The sequence below is a fragment of the Schistocerca gregaria genome, chromosome 2 (assembly GCF_023897955.1).
Source record: "Schistocerca gregaria isolate iqSchGreg1 chromosome 2, iqSchGreg1.2, whole genome shotgun sequence".
Classification (NCBI taxonomy): domain Eukaryota; kingdom Metazoa; phylum Arthropoda; class Insecta; order Orthoptera; family Acrididae; genus Schistocerca; species Schistocerca gregaria.
The window spans coordinates 388,899,413-388,923,252 of record NC_064921.1 but is presented as its reverse complement, the minus strand read 5'-3'; the positions used below and the strand labels follow the sequence as shown (position 1 = coordinate 388,923,252).

The 23,840-nt window shown below is 38.5% G+C and overlaps 1 protein-coding gene across 1 annotated transcript in view; it reads left to right on the top strand.

The window, feature by feature from the left end:
• The window catches only part of LOC126321085 (limbic system-associated membrane protein-like), a 220,713-nt gene extending 209,225 nt beyond the window's left edge, over positions 1 to 11,488 (top strand). The window contains exons 10-11 of the mRNA XM_049994146.1: positions 10,962 to 11,024; positions 11,199 to 11,488. Coding sequence (XP_049850103.1) covers positions 10,962 to 11,024; positions 11,199 to 11,308 — 173 coding nt within the window. The 3' untranslated portion in view covers positions 11,309 to 11,488. The remainder of the gene's footprint in view (positions 1 to 10,961; positions 11,025 to 11,198) is intronic.
• Positions 11,489 to 23,840: the final 12,352 nt, after the last annotated feature.

Below are 23,840 nucleotides of genomic sequence, written 5' to 3'. Positions count from 1 at the left end.
CTCCATCAACATACAAGTCACTGAAGTGGTGTCAACTAAAAGGACTTGCATAAGGCAATTGATCTACCTGATGGGAGGCCCCAGCCACATGCACATTTATATTTTCAGTAATCTTGATCACCATCTTGCACACAGTGCTCCTATGAATGGTGTCATCCCAAAATATGATCTCTAGCTAATTGTATTGCTTCTACATGGAATCTCTTATTCATCTGAAAGATAAAAATTGTACGTTTCTATATAGAAGATGGTCCTTTCAAATACATGTGAAGTTTGAATCTTCTGAATTAGTTATAAAAGAAGAATTTGAAACAAGATTTTCTTGTACATCATTTTTCTCATTTCTATTTAGGTTTTTTTTTATTTTTTATTTATAATTTTTTTTTTACAACTCTCAAATATAACAGATGTTACTCAAAGTAAGTCTTCATTTTCTTTGATCATTTGACTGGTAAGGCATGGATTCTTATATTAATTCATATGAATGGCTACTTAGAGAACTTCACTTAACCTTACATCAATTTAACCTATTGTGCCTTGGCTTTTCTTTGGCATCATATATAAAATGTAAGGTAATTATGCCCGTCTGATTAGCTGTGCTTTCCGGACTGGAAAGGAACACCTGGTCCCTGGTATGAATCCACCTGGTCAAGGTTGACCACTGAATTATATTACATAAACTGGAAATATTAGGAACAGGAAGCTTAGAAATTAAGTGGTTTAATTCTTATCTAAAAAATAGAGCATGAGTTGAAATTTCACATGCTTTAACAAGATTTCTAGTACAGTACTTACCATATTCAAAACATATTAATATATGGAGTGTATTGGCCTGATCCCTTTAATAATCTATATTAATGATGTCTCTCAATGACTCAAAACTGGAGGCAAAAGTACTATTTTCAGATGACAGCACCAAGTGTGAAAACCCATCACAGCTGACAAAAAAGATAGATGATGATGTTCTCAAAGATGGCCACAAATTGTCATTGGGCAATAAAGTAACACTAAATATAAAGAAGATAAACTGTATGAACTTCCAGTTAGGGCAAAATGAGCCAAATTTTCCGGGATGAATGTAGATTGCCAGTTGAAAAGGGCTGAATGTGTGAAGGTTTTGGCCTTCAAAGCCTTGCCCCAATTTGCAACATTTTGTGCCTCAATGTGACTTAGTTTGGATATATACATCCAGTCCTCAGTTACAGCATCATATACTGGGGAATAATTGCTGGGAACATACAGACTGTGTTCAAGGTACAAGAAAGGGCTGTGTGAATAATGACAAATAGCAACAGTAAGGCTCATTGTATTGGGTTATTCGAAAGGCTAAAGATTCTGACTGTCCCATGTGACTACATATTTCAAAATGTAAGGTATATTAGAAAAAACATTCATCTGTATGAAACATGTTTAGCTGCCAAGACAGCAGTTCCTGAGAGAAATCATTTTGGTAAGCCTACCTCAAGAAAGTATTGTTGCAGACAGTGTATAATGGTTGGTGTATTTTCTTTCTTAATAGGATACAACTTAATGTACTTTGACCAACACTCTACGAGGACAAAAATGTATGAGACATTTTATTACTTACTTCTACCCATTATCCACACATTAGGGATCAGGTTTGTGTAATTTGGATTAGCAGTATAGCGAACAAATTCTTCATATTTGTTTGATCATAGGTAATTGATAAACAACATAATCTATTCATTTATACTGTTCAGAAAAACAGCAGCAATTTTGAAGGCAATAACTTAACGCTAAAAGGGTTCTAAATTGCTGTAGCTTATGTATAGATAGAGTATGGTTAGCACCTCTGCTACATAACATTAGCTTCCTAGTGATAATGGCAGACAGTTGCTAATACAATAAGAGCTTCTATCAGTTACATCTCAATAAATATTACGTGTGACTGAAATGTACTATATACTGATGAGAAGGTACGTGAAAATATATAATGATTGCTTTTACAAAACAGTAAGTGATGCTCGAGGTTGAGAATTTACTGTAATGACTCCTTAAAAGTCATATTACGAGTCATTAAATTCTATAGCAGGGAATCTGTGACACCTGGATAGGCCTTGGGAATCTCTTCTCATGTGATTTGTATACTACTTCACCATGCATCAATAGTGATTGTTGGAGGGCTTTGAAGAGTAAGTTGTTGATCAAACAGATCCAAGACATATTGACCAAGAAAGCACTTGTAGCATTTGTTCTTCAAAGAAAATTGACTCATTTCTCGCCACTTGTGGCTGGATATGGATAGTAACCTAACAAAATATGTTACGCAGCTGCTTGAAGGAGGACACTATCTCAGACTCTAAACCCTACTTTATGTAGTACCTGTTATATAGATTGATGTCAATAAGTGGAACATAATATTGCATAGTGTAAGTAGTCATAGGGCCTACTCCAAACTGCTATTCTTTGTCATTTGTTCACTACGTCACTTAGCAGTGTGGCTCTCAGATTTCATTCAAGATGATAAAGTATAATATGTCATCACAGCCTGATAGTGTTGATATGAGACTCATCCAAAAGCTATGTATTTTGTTGTTCAGAATGATTGCAACATCCTCAGCATTGCTGTTGCAGTCTGAGATATTTATAATGATTGCACCACAATACAGTCCACTGAAATCACAAGCACCCCGCAAGCCCAATTTGCATCAAAGAGTTTCAACTGTCAACACAAACAGATCCACACTCATTTCAGTGTTTCTGCATCAAGATAACACTGTGGATGAAAGTGGATTGCTTCATACAGACACACAGACAAACTAATGATTTGAATAGCTGAATACCCATTCCTTATTGCATAGTACCGTATTCTGTCCACTAGTTTCATATATGCATCACTGTTACAGCAGTGTGAACTGTACCAAGCAAAATATCATGACATGACAAACTGATTTCTTGGAGATGAACTATTCCACTCAAATTAAACTCTCTTACAGGATAGTATTGCAGCCTTTGATGTCAAGAGGGAGCCATATCTGTCAATTGTTTTCATATTTACACTCCATTTGATGGGTCTTCACAGACTGAATTTATGGGTGCTGTTGGGCCTACATATGTGCCATATTTCTACTATGTGAATCACTTACACTGAAAGTAGTAAATGCATAGATGGTGTAGGAGCTAGTAAAGTATGTGGACAGTAATCATATCGTGTGTGTGGTTCAAATAACAAAAAAATAACTAACGAAAGGCTAATTTGGTTTTCAGAAAGGTTTTACAGCAGAAAATGCTATATATGTTTTCCCTGTTTAAATATTAAATGCTCCAAATAACCAAAAATCACCAATCAGGATTTTCTGTACTCTGTCAAAGGCTTCCGATTGTGTAAATCAATAAATTCTTTCAGAAAAGCTTTAGGATTGTGATGTGAGTAGAATAGTGCACAAGTTGTTCAATTCATACTTAACTACAAGAGTACAGGAGGGTGACAAAAATGTTCACATAATGTGCAAAATTCAGATCTCTCAAACTGTGGAGGTATCAAGAATGGGGTCCAACAAGGTTCAGTCTTGGGTCCCTTATTGTTCTTAATATGAATGATTTTCCAATCTATTTCCACGATGATGCAGCTAATTCTCTTTGCCAATGACACAAGTATATTAACCACACCCAACAAACAAACTGGGAGATGAAGAAGCTTGCACAGGATAGGGTAGCATGGAGAGCTGCATCAAACCAGTCTCAGGACTGAAGACCACAACAACAACAACAACAAACAAGAATTATCTGAGAAAATGGTAAATAATGTCTTTCAGAAAACTATTAAGTGGTTCTGTGCAAAAGAACTCTTGTTAAATTTTGATAAAACACAGTATATACAGTTCTGTACATTAAATGGCAGAACATAATTAATAAATATAAAGTCTGAACAGATGTCTGTACCTAAGACATAATATTCCACATTTTTGGATGTGTGCATTGATGAGAGATTGAATTGTAAGAAACAGATTGATGATCTGCTGAAACGTTTGAGTTCAGCCACTTATACTATTAGGATTACCAGAAATTTTGGCAATAAACATATACGTAAAATAGGTTATTATGCTTACTTTCATTCACTGCTTTCATATGGCATCACATTTTGGCATAATCCATCATTAAGGGAAAAAGTACTCATTGCTCAAAAGCGTGTAATCAGAATAATAGCTGGAGCCCAGCGAAAATCATCTTGCAGACATCTATTTAAGGAACTAGGGGTATTCACAGTAGCTTTGCAATATATTTATTCACTTATTAAATTTGTTATTAATAACTCATCCCAATTGACAAGCAATAGCAATGTGCGTAGCTTCAACACTAGGAGAAAGGCTTGTCTTCACTACTTTTGGTTAAATCTAACTATGGCACAGAAATGAGTGGATTATACTGCCACAAAAATATTTGGTCACATAGCAAATAGCATCAAAAAAGTCTGACAGATAGTCAACCACCATTTAAAAACAAATTAAAAGAATTTCTGAATGACGACTCCTTCAACTCAATAGAATTTTTAGTCACAGATAAACTCTTCTTTTCTGAAAGACACCCAACTTGAATTATGGCATGTAAAGAAATTTTTTGTTAAACTGACATGTTCCACATTATTATGAACTATCATATTCATGATCTATGGAACAATTATTAGTCTGGTCTAATATAAATAGTAATTATTTCTTACACATTTATTGATTAATCATTTACACAAATGAAACCTTCAGTTTTTCTCTATATAGACTGCTTCACACTCTGCAAACTTTTGCCAGAGATATGGAAGCTTGAACATTCCTTGTTCATAAAAAGTTTGAGGGTGAGTTATCAACCAGTTACACACATGGTTCTCAATGTCTTCATTGTTTTTGAATTGTTCTCCTCCATGTTACTCTTTCATGGATGCAAAGAAAAAATATTTGGGAGAGGGGGTATCTGGACTGTGAAGGAGGGTGAGGATTTCCCAATACATGTCTTCCAACTTGTCCCTTGTTAAATTTGCAATATGAGGCTTAGCATTGTCATGGAGAAGGTTGGTATATTGATGCACATTCCCACCTTTTATCTACATGTTTATCTACATCGATACTCTTCAAGTCAGCTTATGGTGTGTGGTGGAGGGCACCCTGTACCATTATTAGTCATTTCATTTTCTGTTCCACTCGTGAATATAGCGAGGGAAAAATTACTGTCTATGTGCCCTAATTTCTCATATCATACCTTCATTGTCCTTACATACAATGTATGTTGGTGACAGTAGAGTAATTCACCAGTCAGCTTCACATGCCAGTTCTCTAAATTTTCTCAATAGTGTTTTGCAAAAAGAACGTTGCCTACCTGCCAGGGATACCCATTTGAGTTCCTGAAGCATCTTCGTAAACTTATGTGTTCTTCAAAGCCGTGGGTGACAAATCTAGCAGCCCACCTCGGAATTGCTTCAATGTCTTTCTTCAGTCTGACCTGGCATGGATCCCAATCACTTGAGCAGTACTCAAGAATGGGTCACACCAGCATCCTATTTGTGGTCTCCTTTACTGGTGAACCACACTTCCCTAAAGTTCTCACAGTAAACTGAAGTAGACTATTTGCCTTCCCTACCACAGTTCTCACATGCTCATTCCATCTCATATCACTTTGCAATGTTATGCCCAGATATTTAAATGACTTGACTGTGTCAAGTAGCACACTAGTAATACTGTATCCGAACATTACAGGTTTGATCTTCCTATTCATCCACATTAGCTTACATTTTTCCATATTTGGGGAGAGCTGCCATTCATCACACCAACTGGAAATTTTGTCTAAGTTGTCTTGTATAATCCCACAGTCACTCAGCTTTGACACTTTACCATACACCACAGCATCATCAGCAAACAAATGCAGACTGCTGCCCACTCTGTCTGCAAAATCATTTATGTAATACAGAGAACAAAGGCAGTCCTATCACACTTCCCTGGGGCATTCATGATGATAATCTTCTCTGATGAACACTCACCATAGAGGACAACATACTGGGTTCTATTATTTAAGAAGTCTTCGAGCCACTCACATATCTGTGAGCTTATTCAATGTGCTCATACCTTTGTTAACAGCCTGCAATGGGGTACCATGTATCCAATGTTTTCAGAAAATCTACAAATATGGAATCTGCTTGTTGCTCTTCATCCATAGTTCCCTGTATATAATGTGAGGAAAGGACAAGCTAAGTTTTGCACAAGCGATGCTTTCTGAAACCATGCTGATTCTTGGAAGCTTCTCAGTCTCAAGAAAATTTATTATATTCAAACTGATAATATTCTCAAGGAATCTGCAGCAAACACAATTAGTGGAATTGGTCTGCAATTTTGCAGGTTTGTCCTTTTACCCTTGTTACATGCTGGAATCACCTGCACCTTTTTTCAGTCTCTTGAGACTTTGTGCTGGGTGAGAGAGTCACAGCCAATGCCATAGAGTACTCTTTGTAAAATCAAACTGGTGATTTATTTACTTTCAAATCTTTCAATTGTTTGTCTATGCCAGAGATGCTTATTACTATGTTGTCGTTACAGGAGTCTGTCCAATGGTCAAATGACAGTATGTTTGGATGATTCTCCTGTGTAATTGATTTCTTAAACGTGAAATTTAAAACTTTGGCTTTCACTTTGGTATCTTCAACTGCCACACCAGACTGGTGAACAAGGGATTGAACGGTAGCCTTAGACCCTCATAGAAATTTTACGTAAGACAAGGATTTCCTCAGGTTCTCTGCCAGATCCTTTGCTAAGGTGCGACAGTGGTAGTTGTTGTATGCTTCAAGCGTAGATGTTTTCATAGACATCTGAATTTCTACTAACCTACACTTGCCACCAATTGTGCTTTCTCTTTTGAACTAAGAGTATAACAGCCTCTGCTTCCTCAGAATCGTCCAAATTTTGTTATTGCTTATTTGCTCTATATGGCAGAAACACTTTCCAAAGACTTTGTCTGATTTCTTAACTTTTGTAATCATAGTTGCTATAATGACGTCATGACCACTAATCCCAATTTATGTACTGACACTGTTGATAAGATCTGGCCTGTTTGTAGCCATAAGATCTAAGATATTTCCATTGCATGTGGGACACTGAACTAGCTGCTCAAGACAGTTCTCAGAAAATGCATTCAAAAGCATTTCACATGACTGTCTGTCTGTGCACCTGTAATGAATCCATAGACATCCCAGTCTGTGCTGAAAAGGTATTGCATGACCTGGATATTGACGGGCTATTGACACTAGACTTTCTTTGAATGACTCTAGAACTGCCACAGTTCAGGTGGCCAGTAAAAACATCCAAAAATTAATTTGATTTCACATACACCTGTTATACATGACCAGATAATTCACTGTCACACTCAGCTTCGATCTCACTAGAGGCAATATTTTTGTCAACTGCGATGAACACTCATGCTCCTATAGCTTCTAATCTGTCTTTCTATACACTTTCCAGGACTCGATAAATATCACAGAGCTTTTCATTGCAGGTTTCAGTCAGTTCTCAGTCCCAAGAATAATTTGAGTGCAAGAACTTTCCTGGGGGGCTGTAAATTCAGGAAATTTATAATGAATACTTCGACAGTTTTCTAGTAAAATTGTCACAAACAAAGTGTCTTTATTCTGAACACCATTTGACTTCCCTTTCTGCATACTGACTGGCAAACTCTGCTACCTGAGTAACTGATTCCTTTGTGTAATGCATCCCTGACTTACTAAAGGGAGTCCTACAAATACCCATAAGCTCATGAAGGTCTAGAAATCGGCAGCCAAAACTGTCGCAGAGTTGATGAAGATTTGATTGAGACCCTCCACTTGGTTCCAAACCAAACGACCCCAGTCAACTCTGAGAACAATGCTACAAATAATTAGCTCTGCTTGCACCCCACATGCGAGGACAGTAGTCTTAACCACCTCTGCCAGCTGTGTGTATGAACTGAGGGTCACCTCAGAACTCACATGACAGGCATGTTGGTGCGAATGTGAGCCACAACTTTCAGATGACTACACCCTGTGTGCTCAATAGCTGAAGGCAAGGCCACCTCTACATCCTGGATGAGACACCCCAGCAGATGTACTGAGTATACATTGGCTTTCTTTCCAGACCTGTATGCTATCTTCATGCCTTAACATTGGAGCTCCCAATAAGCATTCTACCCATCCTCATGTGTGCCTGCTCAGACCATGCTGAAGGAGCAGCCACTTGTCCACTCACAGGACAAATGGGCCCGGAGCAATGCAAACACATTACCACCCACCACTCACACTGCTGTGAGGCCAGATCCACTGTGTCAGGTGCACTAGGAGGTGCCTCGGAAGCAGGGTCCATTAGCAAAACAAGCAACACCTGAGGTATCCCATGTGACATGCCACATTCTCCGCCACTGCTACACCCTTAAGCAGCAGCCTGAAGGTGAATGACTGTAGTCAAAAATACATTCAAATGTTCGCAAACTGTGGCCAGCTCCTCCTGCGTCCGCATGCAATATGCACACATCCTAGCCATTCTAAAGTGTCACCAAGGGATGCTGATGCATTAATGCGTCATGTAGCTGGCTGTTCAGTGAGCAACTACTGCACTACATACACTCCTGGAAATTGAAATAAGAACACCGTGAATTCATTGTCCCTGGAAGGGGAAACTTTATTGACACATTGCTGGGGTCAGATACATCACATGATCACACTGACAGAACCACAGGCACATAGACACAGGCAACAGAGCATGCACAATGTCGGCACTAGTACAGTGTATATCCACCTTTCGCAGCAATGCAGGCTGCTATTCTCCCATGGAGACGATCGTAGAGATGCTGGATGTAGTCCTGTGGAACGGATTGCCATGCCATTTCCACCTGGCGCCTCAGTTGGACCAGCGTTCGTGCTGGACGTGCAGACTGCGTGAGTCGACGCTTCATCCAGTCCCAAACATGCTCAATGGGGGACAGATCCGGAGATCTTGCTGGCCAGGGTAGTTGACTTAAACCTTCTAGAGCACGTTGGGTGGCACGGGAAACATGCGGACGTGCATTGTCCTGTTGGAACAGCAAGTTCCCTTGCCGGTCTAGGAATGGTAGAACGATGGGTTCGATGACGGTTTGGATGTACCGTGCACTATTCAGTGTCCCCTCGACAATCACCAGAGGTGTACGGCCAGTGTAGGAGATCGCTCCCCACACCATGATGCCGGGTGTTGGCCCTGTGTGCCTCGGTCGTATGCAGTCCTGATTGTGGCGCTCACCTGCACGGCGCCAAACACGCATACGACCATCATTGGCACCAAGGCAGAAGCGACTCTCATTGCTGAAGACGACACGTCTCCATTCGTCCCTCCATTCACGCCTGTCGCGACACCACTGGAGGCGGTCTGAACGATGTTGGGGCGTGAGCGGAAGATGGCCTAACGGTGTGCGGGACCGTAGCCCAGCTTCATGGAGATGGTTGCGAATGGTCCTCGCCAATACCCCAGGAGCAACAGTGTCCCTAATTTGCTGGGAAGTGGCGGTGTGGTGCCTCCCGCATGCCCACTATACGCCCTCGCTCAAAGTCGGTCAACTGCACATACGGTTCACGTCCACGCTGTCGCGGCATGCTACCAGTGTTAAAGACTGCGATGGAGCTCCGTATGCCACGGCAAACTGGCTGACACTGACGGCGGCGGTGCACAAATGCTGCGCAGCTAGCGCCATTCGATGGCCAACACTGCGGTTCCTGGTGTGTCCGCTGTGCCGTGCGTGTGATCATTGCTTGTACAGCCCTCTCGCAGTGTCCGGAGCAAGTATGGTGGGTCTGACACACCGGTGTCAATGTGTTCTTTTTTCCATTTCCAGGAGTGTAGTTTACAAAAATGCAAGATTAAACATCTTAAACAGAAAAACACACATGAAATTTAATAAATATATTGTAACAAAAACACAAAAAAAGGTAAACAACTTGCCGCTCTGTACTTGTATATCTGCTGAGAGCTGAAGCCTGACTCTTTTGTTGTGGTAGGTACCTTTTTATGACATTAACAACTGGAAGTAGTAAGCTTCATTCACTACATGTCAATCATGAAGAAAGTCAATGTGTAACACAGCTGCATGAACTTTTCTGGCTTAAAGGCAGGTTCCGGCCCTCACTGGACAGAATTCATCCTTTCTTCATCAGGTTGGATTCTGGAGTGTAATAATGAACCCATGTCTCATTACATGTGATGATGTGCTTCAAAAAAATCCTACCCTTCTTGCTGGAATCAGTTTAGAAGTCTCTCACAGATCTCCAACCTGACTTGTTTTCACTGTTTCATTAACAACTTCAGAAGCCATCGAGTACCAATTTTTCTAACGCCAAGCTGTTTACTGATAACAGTATGAGCACTCTCAGTGCTGATACCCATTGATGCATTGATGCTGCAACGGTGCACCAGTGATCACCCTCAGTATGATTTTGAACAGCACAAGTGCTATCTGCGAGACTTGACTTTTGCTTCAAGCATGAGATTTGTTTTATATATTTTCTTGGCTGCCCTTAAATTGTCTGGCCCAAGTAAACACTCAGTTCCATGACAGTGTAGCGACCCCAAACTGTGCCTTCACACGAAGTTAAAATCTCTCGGGGTTTAATATCTCCATATGTTAAAAACTTTATTATAATATGTTGTGCAACACACAAAGAAACCTCTTTATCACTCATGGCTTTACTGAAGTCAGAACAGAGTTCAACAGCAAAACAAGCTGGTTCCCTCTTCCTAACACACCAACCATCAACTCCCTTCACTCCACCATCCCAATTGTGTAGTATACTGCCGCAATTACCATTTACATTTGAATTGCCCTTGTATTTGAAAGTGGGACTATCAATTGTCCCTTCAAAAGGCTATCGTATCATTGTGTTAATGTTACAGTTATTCAAGTAAGGCAAAATAAAATAATTTTAGTGGAGCCTCTAAAGATTAATTCTGATGTATGCTTTTATCTTGCAGACTCTTATGAAGAAGAAGATTCTGTTGCTGAACCAGATGATTCTGAAGAGCCTACTTTGCATGGTAATGTTCTGTCAATAATGTAGTATAATAGGCATTTCTGCAGTGCAACAAGTGTACTGCTGCTACCACTACTACTACTACTACTACTACTACTACTAATAATAATAATAATAATAATAATAATAATAATAGCAAAACTCCTGTAGATAATAATTATTAACTCCTTTGTTTCAGTTGCTGTTCCATCACTAATGCCAGAATATAGTGAAAATAACTCTGGACAGTTGACAGAAGCAGCAGTTTTAATGGTTCTTTATGGATACAGCTTTCTTTGGCTCTTGTGACAAAGCATATTTTTCAATCAAACACAGCACAACATTAAAAGACTGAATGTCTAGGAGCCTACACTGGTCAAAAGTACAAAAGACATCTAAGATATTTGTAATTTTATCACCTAAAAATTTATTTTTATTCTCTTTGTGTAAATAAAGACTGTTTTAGAATAAAATATCTTATTTCACAAATGACCTCCTTCCACGCATTATAGATTAGATTATGATGAGCTGATTATGTCTCATTCCTGGATAGTTATTTATTCTTCACTGAAAATTTGCTATCCCTTTATTCTGACACCACAGTTTTGCCTTCATGTTAAAATGCTGATATTTATTTGTTATTAATGAGGTGGTATGAGCAGGGTTCATGTTCCTCTGCAGCTACCATGACTTAGATTTTCCATTATTTTTCAAAATTGTTTAATATGAATAACACAATGGTTACTTTGAACAGGGAACCACTGATTTTCTTTCTCCATCCATCTGCTCATTCTGTAATGGCCTCGTTACCAAGAGAATGTCAAACCCTTATCTCCTTTCATTCCTTATTTCTTGAATCATATTGCATTTTGTAAATTTTGCCTCAAAGTAGAGCCCTTTAAGATGAGACATGTATCAATGTAGACAACAGTTAACATAAGCAGCAATCAAAAATTACTTATGTCGATTCTCCAGTAGTATTATGTAGCTGTAGTGTATAAAGCATTATGAGAGCTCTGATGATTATGAAAGGATACCAGTCAGTTATACACTGTACAAATGAATGCCTATTTAAATCCTCAATTCAGCAGTGTTACATATTTTACTACAGGAATTCCCAGTTTCAAAATTTAGTTAATTAAATATCTAATACAGGTAACTAGTTAATAAGAAACTCCAATAATATTCTTTTTAATGTACAAGATTTGAAAATATGTTGGCATGTGTCAGCAAAGAGCTTGTTACAGAATTTTCATAAGAGTATAAACATCCACTTTGAACAGGTAAAAGTAATTATGTTCATAATACGCACAGTATCTTTTTATGATCTACTTAATCCACAACTGAAATTCATAATCAGCCAAAAAAGAATTTGATTAATATAACTCAACAGTTCAAAGATATTTGAAGAAAAAAAGGCAAGATATTTGGTTATCTGCCTTAGACAGTGTTGTTTCATGTTTTTGAAGACTGCATGTCATTAGCAGTTTAGCTATGTTACTCAATAAAATAATACTGCAAGATGAAAAGTAGTATAGGTATTAAAATTTTTATTTGCCAATGAAATGTTGTATTGTATGTCTGATATGGGAGGAGGTCTGAGGTTTTCATTAAATTGCACTTAACACTAATGAATATAACAGTTTCTGCTCAAGTATCTATGTTAATTTGAGATCTCTACTTATTTATGAACATCATCAACAGGAGCAAAGTAAGTACTAAGCTTTGTAGAAAGCCTTCAATTTGATTTGTACCCCCACTTTTCAATACCAAACTTATTTTTATTTATTTATTTACATTCGTTCATCAAGAGATCATCTCACAATGATATAGAATTTGTTCTCATAATACAATGAAAATAATTGGCTTTTTTTATAAATACACACAGAATATAAATGTGTGTGTATGAGGCTAGGATTGTTAGCCTGCCATTGCCTTGCTGAAGGAACCCTCTCAGCATTTGGCTGAAATAATTCAGGAAAATGTAAATCAGGACCGACAGACAGAGTGAACTCCATCTTAATGAATGTGAAGTCAGTTTTTACTAACTGCACTGCCTCATTTAATTGCACTCCGTTGTACTGTGTGATCTCAATAATTCAAAATTGACACCAAATACATTGAAGCACAAAAGAAACTGGTATAGGCATGCATATTAAAGTACAGAGATATGTGTACAGACAGAATACGGTGTTGCATTCAGCAACGCCTATATATGACAAGTGTCTGGCACAGTTTTTAGATTGGCTACTGCTGCTACAATTGCAGGTTATCAAGATGTAAGTGAGTTTGAACCTGGTGTTATAGTCGACACATGAGCAATGGAACACGGCATCCCTGAGGTAGTAATGAAGTGGGGAATTTCCCATGTGACCAATTCATGAGTGTACTGTGACTATCAGGAATTTGGTAAAACATCAAATCTCCAACATCACTGCAGCTAGAAAAAGATCCTGCAAGAGCGGAACCAACAATGACTGAAGAGAATCATTCAACAAGACAGAAGTGCTTCCACAAATTGCTGCAGATTTCAATGCTGGCCATCAACAAGTGTCAGTGTGTAAACCATTCAATGAAACATCATCAATAGGGGCTTTTGGAGCCAAAGGCACACTTGTGTACCCTTGATGACTGCACGAAACAAAGCTTTATGCCTTGCCTGGGTCTGTAAACACTGAAATTGGACTGTTGATGATTGGAAACATGTTGCCTGGTCAGAAAAGCCTCATTTCAAATTGTATCAAGCAGATGGAAGTGTAGTGTGGAGACAACCTCATGAATCCATGAACCTTACATGTCAGTAGGGGACTCTTCAAGCTGGTGGAGGCTCAGGGAAGTGTTGTGTGAAGACAACCTCATGAATCCATGTCAGTAGGGGACTGTTCATGCTGGTGGAGACTCAGTAATGGTGTGGAGCATGTGCAGTTGGAGTGATATAGGAGCACCACCCCCCCTCCCCCCAGTACGTCTAGATATGAATCTGACAGCTGACATGTATGTCTAAGCATCCTGTCTGCATCCATTCATGTCCATTCTGCATTCCGATGGACTTGGACAATTCCATCAGGACTATGTGACACCCCACACATTCAGAATTGCTGCAGAGTGGCTCCAAGAACACTCTTCTGAGTTTAAACATTTCCTCTGGCCACCAACTCCGCAGATGTGAACATTACTGAACAAATCTGGGATGCCTTGCAACATGCTGTTCAGAAGAGATCTACACCCCCTTGTACTATTACGGGTTTATGGACAGCCCTGCAGGATTAATGGTGTCAATTCCCTCCAGCACTACTTCAGACATTACTCGAGTCCATGCCATGTCATGTTGCAGCACTTCTGTGTGCTCACGGTGGTCCTACGTGATATGAGGCAGTTGTACCAGTTTGTTTGGCTCTTCAGTGTATCTTACAATAAAAACACAGTTTTGAAATGCACCACTTCAGGCATTGTGGATGCTTCTGGTGGTTCCAGCACCACAGAAATGCAGCTCTCTATGTCCTTCATTCGGGAAACTTTAGTCAGCATCCCCCCTGATGACTGGGATGTTGAGCTTAGGAGAATGACAAGACATTACTAAAGTACCCCATGGGTCATGGTGCATTTGTTTGTAAAAGCACTACATTGTGATTATGAAATTTAATGTGACTGGGAGTTGTAGTTGCCTCATTTCGTTTTTAACCACTTATGTGAGTCCTCTAAGTAGTCTTCCAGTTTGATTGACAAACCTAATGGCACTGAACAAGTTGTGCAGTATGCATTAATTGTGAAATATGTTTTAGCTGCCTTTTTAAATATATGTATTTTAGTAATCTTTTTCATCTCCTTGGGTATTTTATTAGACAATTTTGTTCCCTGGAAGAAAATGGTGTTTTGAGTTTTTTTGTTTTTCTTGATAATTGCAAGTCAAAACTGGCTCTTATTCCACAATTATATACAGAACTAATAGTGAACTACTTTTTTAAAAAATAGTTCTTTACAATGAGCGCACCTACTACTTTTACTTTTATTGTTATTGTCCTCTTATGCAGTTTCAAAACTGTGTCCACACTTTACATCTTTGATACCATGAAAATAATCCCATAGCTAGGGATTGAGTGTATTTAGGAATAGTATGTCATCACACGATATTGGCTGTTACAAACTGCTGTTAGGACCCTAAAAGCATAACGCACTGACAAATCTCTTCTTGCCAGTATCTTTGCATGTTCATTCCATGTTAACTGCCAGTCAATATACGTCCCTAAAAATTTGGTGTTTGTTATACAGTCTATAGTTATACCATCTATACACAATGCAACAGAGTTGTTTTCCCTCTTTGTGCAGCTCAATCACATTCTGTTTGCTTTATTTATGTTCAGTGTTAATTTATTACATACTACCAACTTGTAAACACCCTTGAGGGTTTAGTTTGCCCCTCTAGTAGAAGTTCTGGTGTTTTACTAGAGACTATGATATGGCTGCCATCAGCAAAGAGTTTTTTCTCCATGCATTATGCAGTCTGGAATGTCATTGATATATATTAAGAACAGAACTGGAGCTATACTCTACCATGAGGTACACCAATATTTACAAGCTTCTTGTCTGATAATTGTTGTACTAAAAATTTATCATCAGCAAATGTATGAACTATCTCAACTTTTGCATCAGATTTTTCAGGTGAGACTGACACTGCTCATTTGATATTCCTCTTACACATAATGCTTCTAGCTTGTTTAACAGTATATTTTGGTCAATAGTATTAAATGCCTTGGATAAGTTAAAGAAAATGCCTATGCACAGCCATCCTTGTCAAGAACTTCCAAGTGCCCCTTTTGTGGTCTATGTTATGGCCAACTTTGTACTTCTCGTGCTTCAGAAAGCAAAATGTGCTTAATTAAAAGGTTGTACTTACTCATGGAACTTATTAGTCAATCTTTCATGTTTCATTAATTTATTTTTGAGAATGTTGACAGTGGTGAAACTCACCTTAATTTTTTTTGTATTTTCTGTATTACCTTTCTTTTGCAAGGTCACAACACGTGCATACTCTGAAAGAATACCCAACCTGAGGAATACATTTACTACATTTATTAAGTGAGTTTGTATGCTGTCAATGCATGCCTTCAGAACAGAGACTGGGACCTCATTTATGACTAGTAACTCATTATTTTTTAAATCTGTGTATTGTGTTCCTCATTGGATGTTCTGTTGAGTAAATCATCATTGTTCTTGCAGTGCAATTCATTTTGGGCACTATATATCAGTGTTCCTACATGCCTTAAAAAGCCCATAATTTACAAGATCCATGAAAAGGCCATATTTTAAAGTTCAAGGTCCAAACAATTGTATACAAGCCTTTTTTTTTAAAGTTTCATTACTTTTTCTTTCAGTAAACTTGTGGAAATAATCATTCATGCATGAGCTGGGAGCCAGGAAGAATGCAAAAAGTCACCGCCCATATACAATATGGCTACAGAAAGAATGCAGGTGGGAAATAGCATGTACAGGCCATCATGGTGAAAGGGCCAGTGCTACCTATAGATGGAGCACCTCATACCATACAGCAGCTACAAAATATACTCACGGTTACAACAAGACTTGATGCTTACAATATATAGATGCTGAGCATCATATGTGGTACTGGACTTTTTTCTTGCAAAACATATGAAATTAAATTAAGGCTTTCGTAATTCAACAATCCCAAACATCCACCACTGTTAGACTGGTGAACTTGGCAAATGGCTACAAAGGAGAAAAGAGGACAGATGACACAAAAGTCAATGAAACATGGTGACATTACATGAAGAACAAGCCACCTTCTTTCCAAAATCAAACTGTAGAGGGCTTGCCTGATTCAATGGTGAATTGCTAGAATGCATGACATAGCATTTCTTCTGCTCATTCACAGTGATTTTCTTTGCATCGCTACTGCTGCTAGATTTGGTCTAATAAAGAGGGCAGTGTCTTCATTGATACTTAACAGATTTTCTGTGTGATGAGAGGAATGAATGTTGTACTACACACCCAGACAAAGTTGACACTCAGTGCAGTGGCTGATGGGAGTGACCGTAAAGGCTTTTCTCATTTACAGTCGCTCCCATCAGCCACCTCCTCGAGTGTCAACTTTATTTGCACGAATATTACTAAATCATGCATTGCCTTTCCAGTCAGTTTTTTTGTCAGTACCCTGTAGGCTACTGATTTTTTAGTTCTTTAATGCAGATTTTGTTCAGTGCTACTGCCCTTTACTGAAAATTTAAAAATTCCAGAATGGGCAAATTTTTTTCTAATCGTCTTTGGATTCAGTAGTGAGGGACATTGGATAACTACCCAAGACTCAACCCTGGCATAGGAGATCAAAGATAAGTGCCTATTCTTTATTGGAGTACTTGCCATGTAGTATGCCTTACACGCTGCTGATTATAGGGCAACTACAGCCAAGAAAGAATAAGCGTCAACACCTATGGCGTCTTGAATCTCCATCTATGCATATGATGTCAGGGCAGAATCTCACATACCCAGCGTTCCTCTACTTACCTTCTTTGGTTAACAAAAGATTAATTCAAGAATTAGATTACGGCCTCTGTTGAGCAGTTTGTTGAATGTCACCTCCATCAAGTGCCCATAATGGGTGAATATATTTTTAACCATTTTTGATTAAAAAAGATGAATTCAAGAATTTTATTACACCATCTGATGATAACAACAACAAAATTGCACCTGGAAAGATGGGAGAATTGTACCTAAAACTACATATGAACAGTGAGTACATTTTACATCATTTTTTCCATGAGTATTTAGTTTGTTATGGTGAATAAAATTTTACATCAGAATAAGTTGTGATAAAATGGTTAATATAGAACAACCTCTCAAACTGTAATAGCTCAGTGCTCACCAGTTATGGACTTCAGATAATTCCAGATTAAAAAGAGAGACCACTAAATATTATTTCAGTTTGAGACTACAAGCATCATAGATATTTCCACAGACAAAGAGATATCCTGCTTGTGGCATCATGCATCAATTGGCTGGTGCTAGTTTGTTTACATTCACTCATAAGTGATAACATTCTTGAAATATATGACAAGAGACAAAATAAACAGAAAGTACATGAAACCTGTGTGATCTCCCACATGCAAGCCACCTTTAAACAGCTGTGACTCCTGCATTGTTGGAACATGCATACACTCTCATTTGAGGTGCTCAACAGATCACAATCAAACATCTTGCTGCACAGCTGGACATCTCTGTTGGTAGTGCTACCACGCTCTTTCACCAGATGTGTTACTCAACGGTGTGTGACCACTGGGTTGCTTGCCACCTAAAAGAAGACCACTAAGAGCAATGAAGGACCATCTGTGAGGAATTACTTGCACATTATGAGACTGATCATGACAATTTTTTGTTGAACATCATCACAGGTGATGAAACATGGGTTCATGTCCATCGGCACAAAAATCCAAATGAACTTCTCCTCCACCAAGACAACACATGGCCTCACCCAAGTCTTTGCAACTGAGAGGAGCTCACCAAAATTCATTGGACTGTTCTTCCTCATTGACCCTGCAGCCCAGATCTCTAACCTTCCAACTTCTATGAAGGATCCTTCCAATGAAGGATACATGACACGGGAAGCAGTATGCATATAACAGGTAAGCTGTTGATGCAGCAAGATGACTCTGACATGAACCAGTAGAGTGGAATCATGTGGACATACAGCCTCTTCCCATAAGGATGCCTCTTTGAACAGATATTGTTTGAAAAATAAGGTTTTGTAGCTTGTGGGGAACAATGTGGTTTATTAGAATCCTGGATAAAACCCAAATGTTTTCAGAAAAGAATGTGTTGCATTACTTATTGAAAGCCCCTTGTATTTCTATATTCATTATCTCAAGGGAACAACAATACACTGTTGATACACACTTTGTAAGTTCTTTCCATGATGCCAAAAATTAGGACATTTCCTTACATGATAGGTGTCAAATATAAGTGCATCTTCCTTTGCTGTATATTGGCAGCTGTTCTTGATGTCACTCCTCCTGTAATTATTTGGTTAGTAACATGATCATTAAATAACAGGCACAACACCATGGAGATTTCTTGCTCTCAAAGACAATGCATTGATCAGCTTTTTCAAATCGATTCATATAGTTTGTGTATTATACATCGTGCTCACATTTCTTATGTTTTAACAGTGGCAAAGCACTGAAAATTTTCATAATCAAACTTAGTATCAGAGTCACTGAACATCTTAAATGCTCACGGACAACTGATGTGATGCTTGACAATTAGTGGTTAATCTCACAATGAGTCAAAAAATAATAATATATTTGTCTGGAACTATTCAGCTGACCAACAATATGTTTTTGGTAGAACACAACTGTAAGACATTAACCTTTCAGATACAGGAAGCAGACTGACTTTGACACTGAGATGTCTGCATGTTTATAACTAAACAGGGACTGATTGAACCATTGTTAAGTACAAATATTTATATAGAGACTGAAATTCTAAAGTGCAAAGGAGTAACCAGATTGCTCCTCTTCCCTTGTATTGTATACAACACACAAAACAGGTATAACTTTTGTCTTCATGCAGAACTGACATGCCAATAGTTTGCTTACCTTCTGGAAGGTCACACTACCTACCAGAGCAAGTTTTGGTACTCTGCTTCATTGGTTATTGAAGTTAGTCATTTTCCTAATGCCTAAAGTGGAAGAATACTAAAACGATGTCGAGGTTCAGCAAGTGTGTCTTGTATCCATTTATTCGTGTTTTATGTATCTTTAAACAATTCTTGCAGCACTGAGGCAGTACTTTCCACTGTTCTGTAGTATGGATTTCACATGTGTGTTGTACATGGCACAGTGAATTTGTATCTCATAAAAACATATGTTCAGTTGTAAATATTCAGCAGTAACTTGCTATCTGTTTTGGCACATTTTACTATTACTGAGTAATTGTAAGTGAAGTAGCTGCAATAATAATAATAAATAATAGCAATATCAATAATTATGATTATAAAAATTAAATAAATGTAATGTAAAATAAGTAAAACTTTTTTCTTACATGTGAAGACAAGACAGTTTATGGGCTGGAGAGGCCATTTAATGTTGAAGGGAATCTATCAGAATCCGATTATATGTCAAGTGTTGAGTAAGTAAAATTTTTTGCTTACACCAGAAGACGAGCTGTAGAAGTCATTTGATGTTGAAAAGAATCTATCAGAACACAATTACATGTCAAGTGATGATGGACTACATTCAGATTTCTTTATTTATGAGGGACAAGGTGACAAAATACTGGAAGGTGGTCTTCAGTCCAGAGACTGGTTTGATGCAGCTCTCCATGCTACTCCATCCTGTGCCTTCATCTCCCAGTACCTACTGCAACTTACATTGTTCTGAATCTGTTTAGTGTATTCATCTCTTCGTTTCCCTCTATGATTTTTACCCTCCGCACTGTCCTCCAATACTAAATTGGTGATCCCTTGGTGCCTCAGAATATGTCCTACCATGTGATCCCTTCTTCTAGTCAAGTTGTGCCACAAATTTCTCTTCTCCCCAATTCTATTCAATACCTCCTCATTAGTTATGTGATCTACCCATCTAACCACTGGAAGGTTATGATGTTCTAAATATTGAAGACAAACTTATGATGAAATTGGTAAATGCATTACCTGCAGGTTGTATTGTGGTTAAGTTTTACATGATCTAGTATTTACATTGACAGATAGTTTATACCCACTATGCTCTTGGGCTGTCTTCATTCTGAGGAAGGTTTTCAGGCAACTGAAATCATACTACTAAGCAGAATTTCTACTGAGAGTAAGTTCCAACCTGAAAATGAAATGAAAAAGACAGGCCATAGTGCAACTGACCAGTATGTATCAGTAGATGAATAGATTTCTATTGACAGATGGTATGATGACAAACCAGTAGTCTTTGCTTCACTTGCAGAAGGCAGAATGCCTGTAGGGCAATGTGAGTGGCGATCAAAGAAAGACAGGAAGTATATCAGCATCAAAAGACCACAAACTGTTGAAATGAACACATGAGAGATGTTGATTTAACTGACCACATGAATGCAGCATTTAAAATATCATAACTTTCAATATTTTGTCACCTTATTGCTCATACATAAAGAACAGCCCACTCAAACAATTTTTTTTTTTAATTTGGCCTAGGATTCTCTATGGATTGAAAACAGACAGGACCACAAAGCTCTGAAAATGAAGAGCAAAGAAATAATAGATTCCCTGAAGTTCAAGATTCAGGTAAAAAAAACTCCCAGTGCCACATCAATGTTGTTGTTGTTGTGGTCTTCAGTCCTGAGACTGGTTTGATGCAGCTCTCCATGCTACTCTATCCTGGGCAAGCTCCTTCATCTCCCAGTACCTACTGCAACCTACATCCTTCTGAATCTGCTTAGTGTAGTCATCTCTTGGTCTCCCTCTACGATTTTTACCCTCCATGCTGCCCTCCAATGCTAAATTTGTGATCCCTCGATGCCTCAGGACAAGTCCTACCACCCGATCCCTTCTTCTGGTCAAGTTGGGCCACAAACTTCTCTTCTCCCCAATCCTATTCAATACCTCCTCATTAGTTACATGATCTACCCACCTAATCTTCAAGATTCTTCTGTAGCACCACACTTCAAAAGCTTCTATTCTCTTCTTGTCCAAACTATTTATAGTCCATGTTTCACTTCCATACATGGCTACGCTCCATACAAATACTTTCAGAAATGACTTCCTGACACTTAAATCTATACTCGATGTTAACAAATTTCTCTTCTTCAGAAACGTTTTCCTTGCCATTGCCAGTCTACATTTTATATCCTCTCTACTTCAACCATCATCAGTTCTTTTGCTTCTCTAAATAGCAAAACACCTTTACTACTTTAAGTGTCTCATTTCCTAATCTAATTCCCTCAGCATCACCTGACGTAATTCAACTACATTCCATTATCCTCGTTTTGCTTTTGTTGATGTTCATCTTATATCCTCCTTTCAAGACACTGTCCATTCCATTCAACTGCTCTTCCAAGTCCTTTGCTGTCTCTGACAGAATTACAATGTCATTGGCAAACCTCAAAGTTTTTATTTCTTCTCCATGGATTTTAATACCTACTCCGGATTTTTCTTTTGTTTCCTTTACTGCTTGCTCAATACACAGATTGAATAACATCGAGGAGAGGCTACAACCCTGTCTCACTCCCTTCCCAACCACTGCTTCCCTTTCATACCCCTCGACCCTTATAACTGCCATCTGGTTTCTGTACAAATTGTGAATAGCCTTCCACTCCCTGTGTTTTACCCCTGCCACATTCAGAATTTGAAAGTCAACATTGCCAAAAGCTTTCTCTAAGTCTGCAAATGCTAGAAACATAGGTTTGCCTTTCCTTAATCTTTCTTCTAAGATAAGTCGTAAGGTCAGTATTGCCTCGTGTTCCAACATTTCTACAGAATCCAAACTGATCTTCCCCGAGGTCGGCATCTACCAGTTTTTCCATTCGTCTGGAAAGAATTCGCGTTAGTATTTTGCAGCTGTGGCTTACTGAACTGATAGTTCGGTAATTTTCACATCTGTCAACACCTGCTTTCTTTGGGATTGCAATTATTATATTCTTCTTGAAGTCTGAGGTTATTTTGCCTGTCTCGTACATCTTGCTCACCAGATGGTAGAGTTTTGTCAGGACTGGCTCTCCCAAGGCCATCAGTAGTTCTAATGGAATGTTGTCTACTCTCGGGACCTTGTTTTGACTCGGGTCTTTCAGTTCTCTGTCAAACTCTCAGTATCGTATCTCCCATTTCATCTTCATCTACATCCTCTTCCATTTCCATAATATTGTCCTCAAGTTCATTGCCCTTGTATAGACCCTCTATATACTCCTTCCACCTTTCTGCTTTCCCCTCTTTGCTTAGAACTGGGTTTCCATCTGAGCTCTTGATGTTCATACAAGTGGCTCTCTTTTCTCCAAAGGTCTCTCTAATTTTCCTTTAGGCTGTATCTATCTTACCCCTACTGAGATAAGCCTCTACATCCTTACATTTGTCCTCTAGCCACGCCTGCTTAGCCATTCTGCACTTCCTGTCAATCTCATTTTTGAGACATTTGTATGCCTTTTTGCCTGCTTCATTTACTGCATTTTTATATTTTCTCCTTTCATCAATTAAATTCAATATTTCTCATGTTCCCCAAGGATTTCTACTAGCCCTAGTCTTTTTACCTACTTGATCCTCTGCTGCCTTCACTACTTCATCCCTCAGAGGTAACCATTCTTCTTCTACTGTATTTCTTTCCCTCATTCCTGTCAACTGTTCCCTTATGCTGTCCCTGAAACTCTGTACAACCTCTGGTTCTTTCAGTTTATCCAGGTCCCATCTCCTTAAATTCCCACCTTTATGCAATTTCTTTAGTTTTAATCTACAGTTCATAACCAATAGATTGTGGTCAGAGTCCACATCTGCCCCTGGAAATGTCCTACAATTTAAAACTTGGTTCCTGAATCTCTGTCTTACCATTATATAATCTATCTGATACCTTTTAGTATCTCCAGAATTCTTCCATGTATACAACCTTCTTTTATGATTCTTAAACCAAGTTGATTAAGTTATGCTCTATGCAAAATTCTACCAGATGGCTTCCTCTTTCATTTCTTAGCCCCAATCCATATTCACCTACTATGTTTCCTTCTCTCCCTTTTCCCACTGTCGAATTCCAGTCACCCCTGACTATTAAATTTTCGTTTCCCTTCACTACCTGAATAATTTCTTTTATCTCATCATACATTTCTTCAATTTCTTCATCATCTGCAGAGCTAATTGGCATATTAACTTGTACTACTGTAGTAGGCA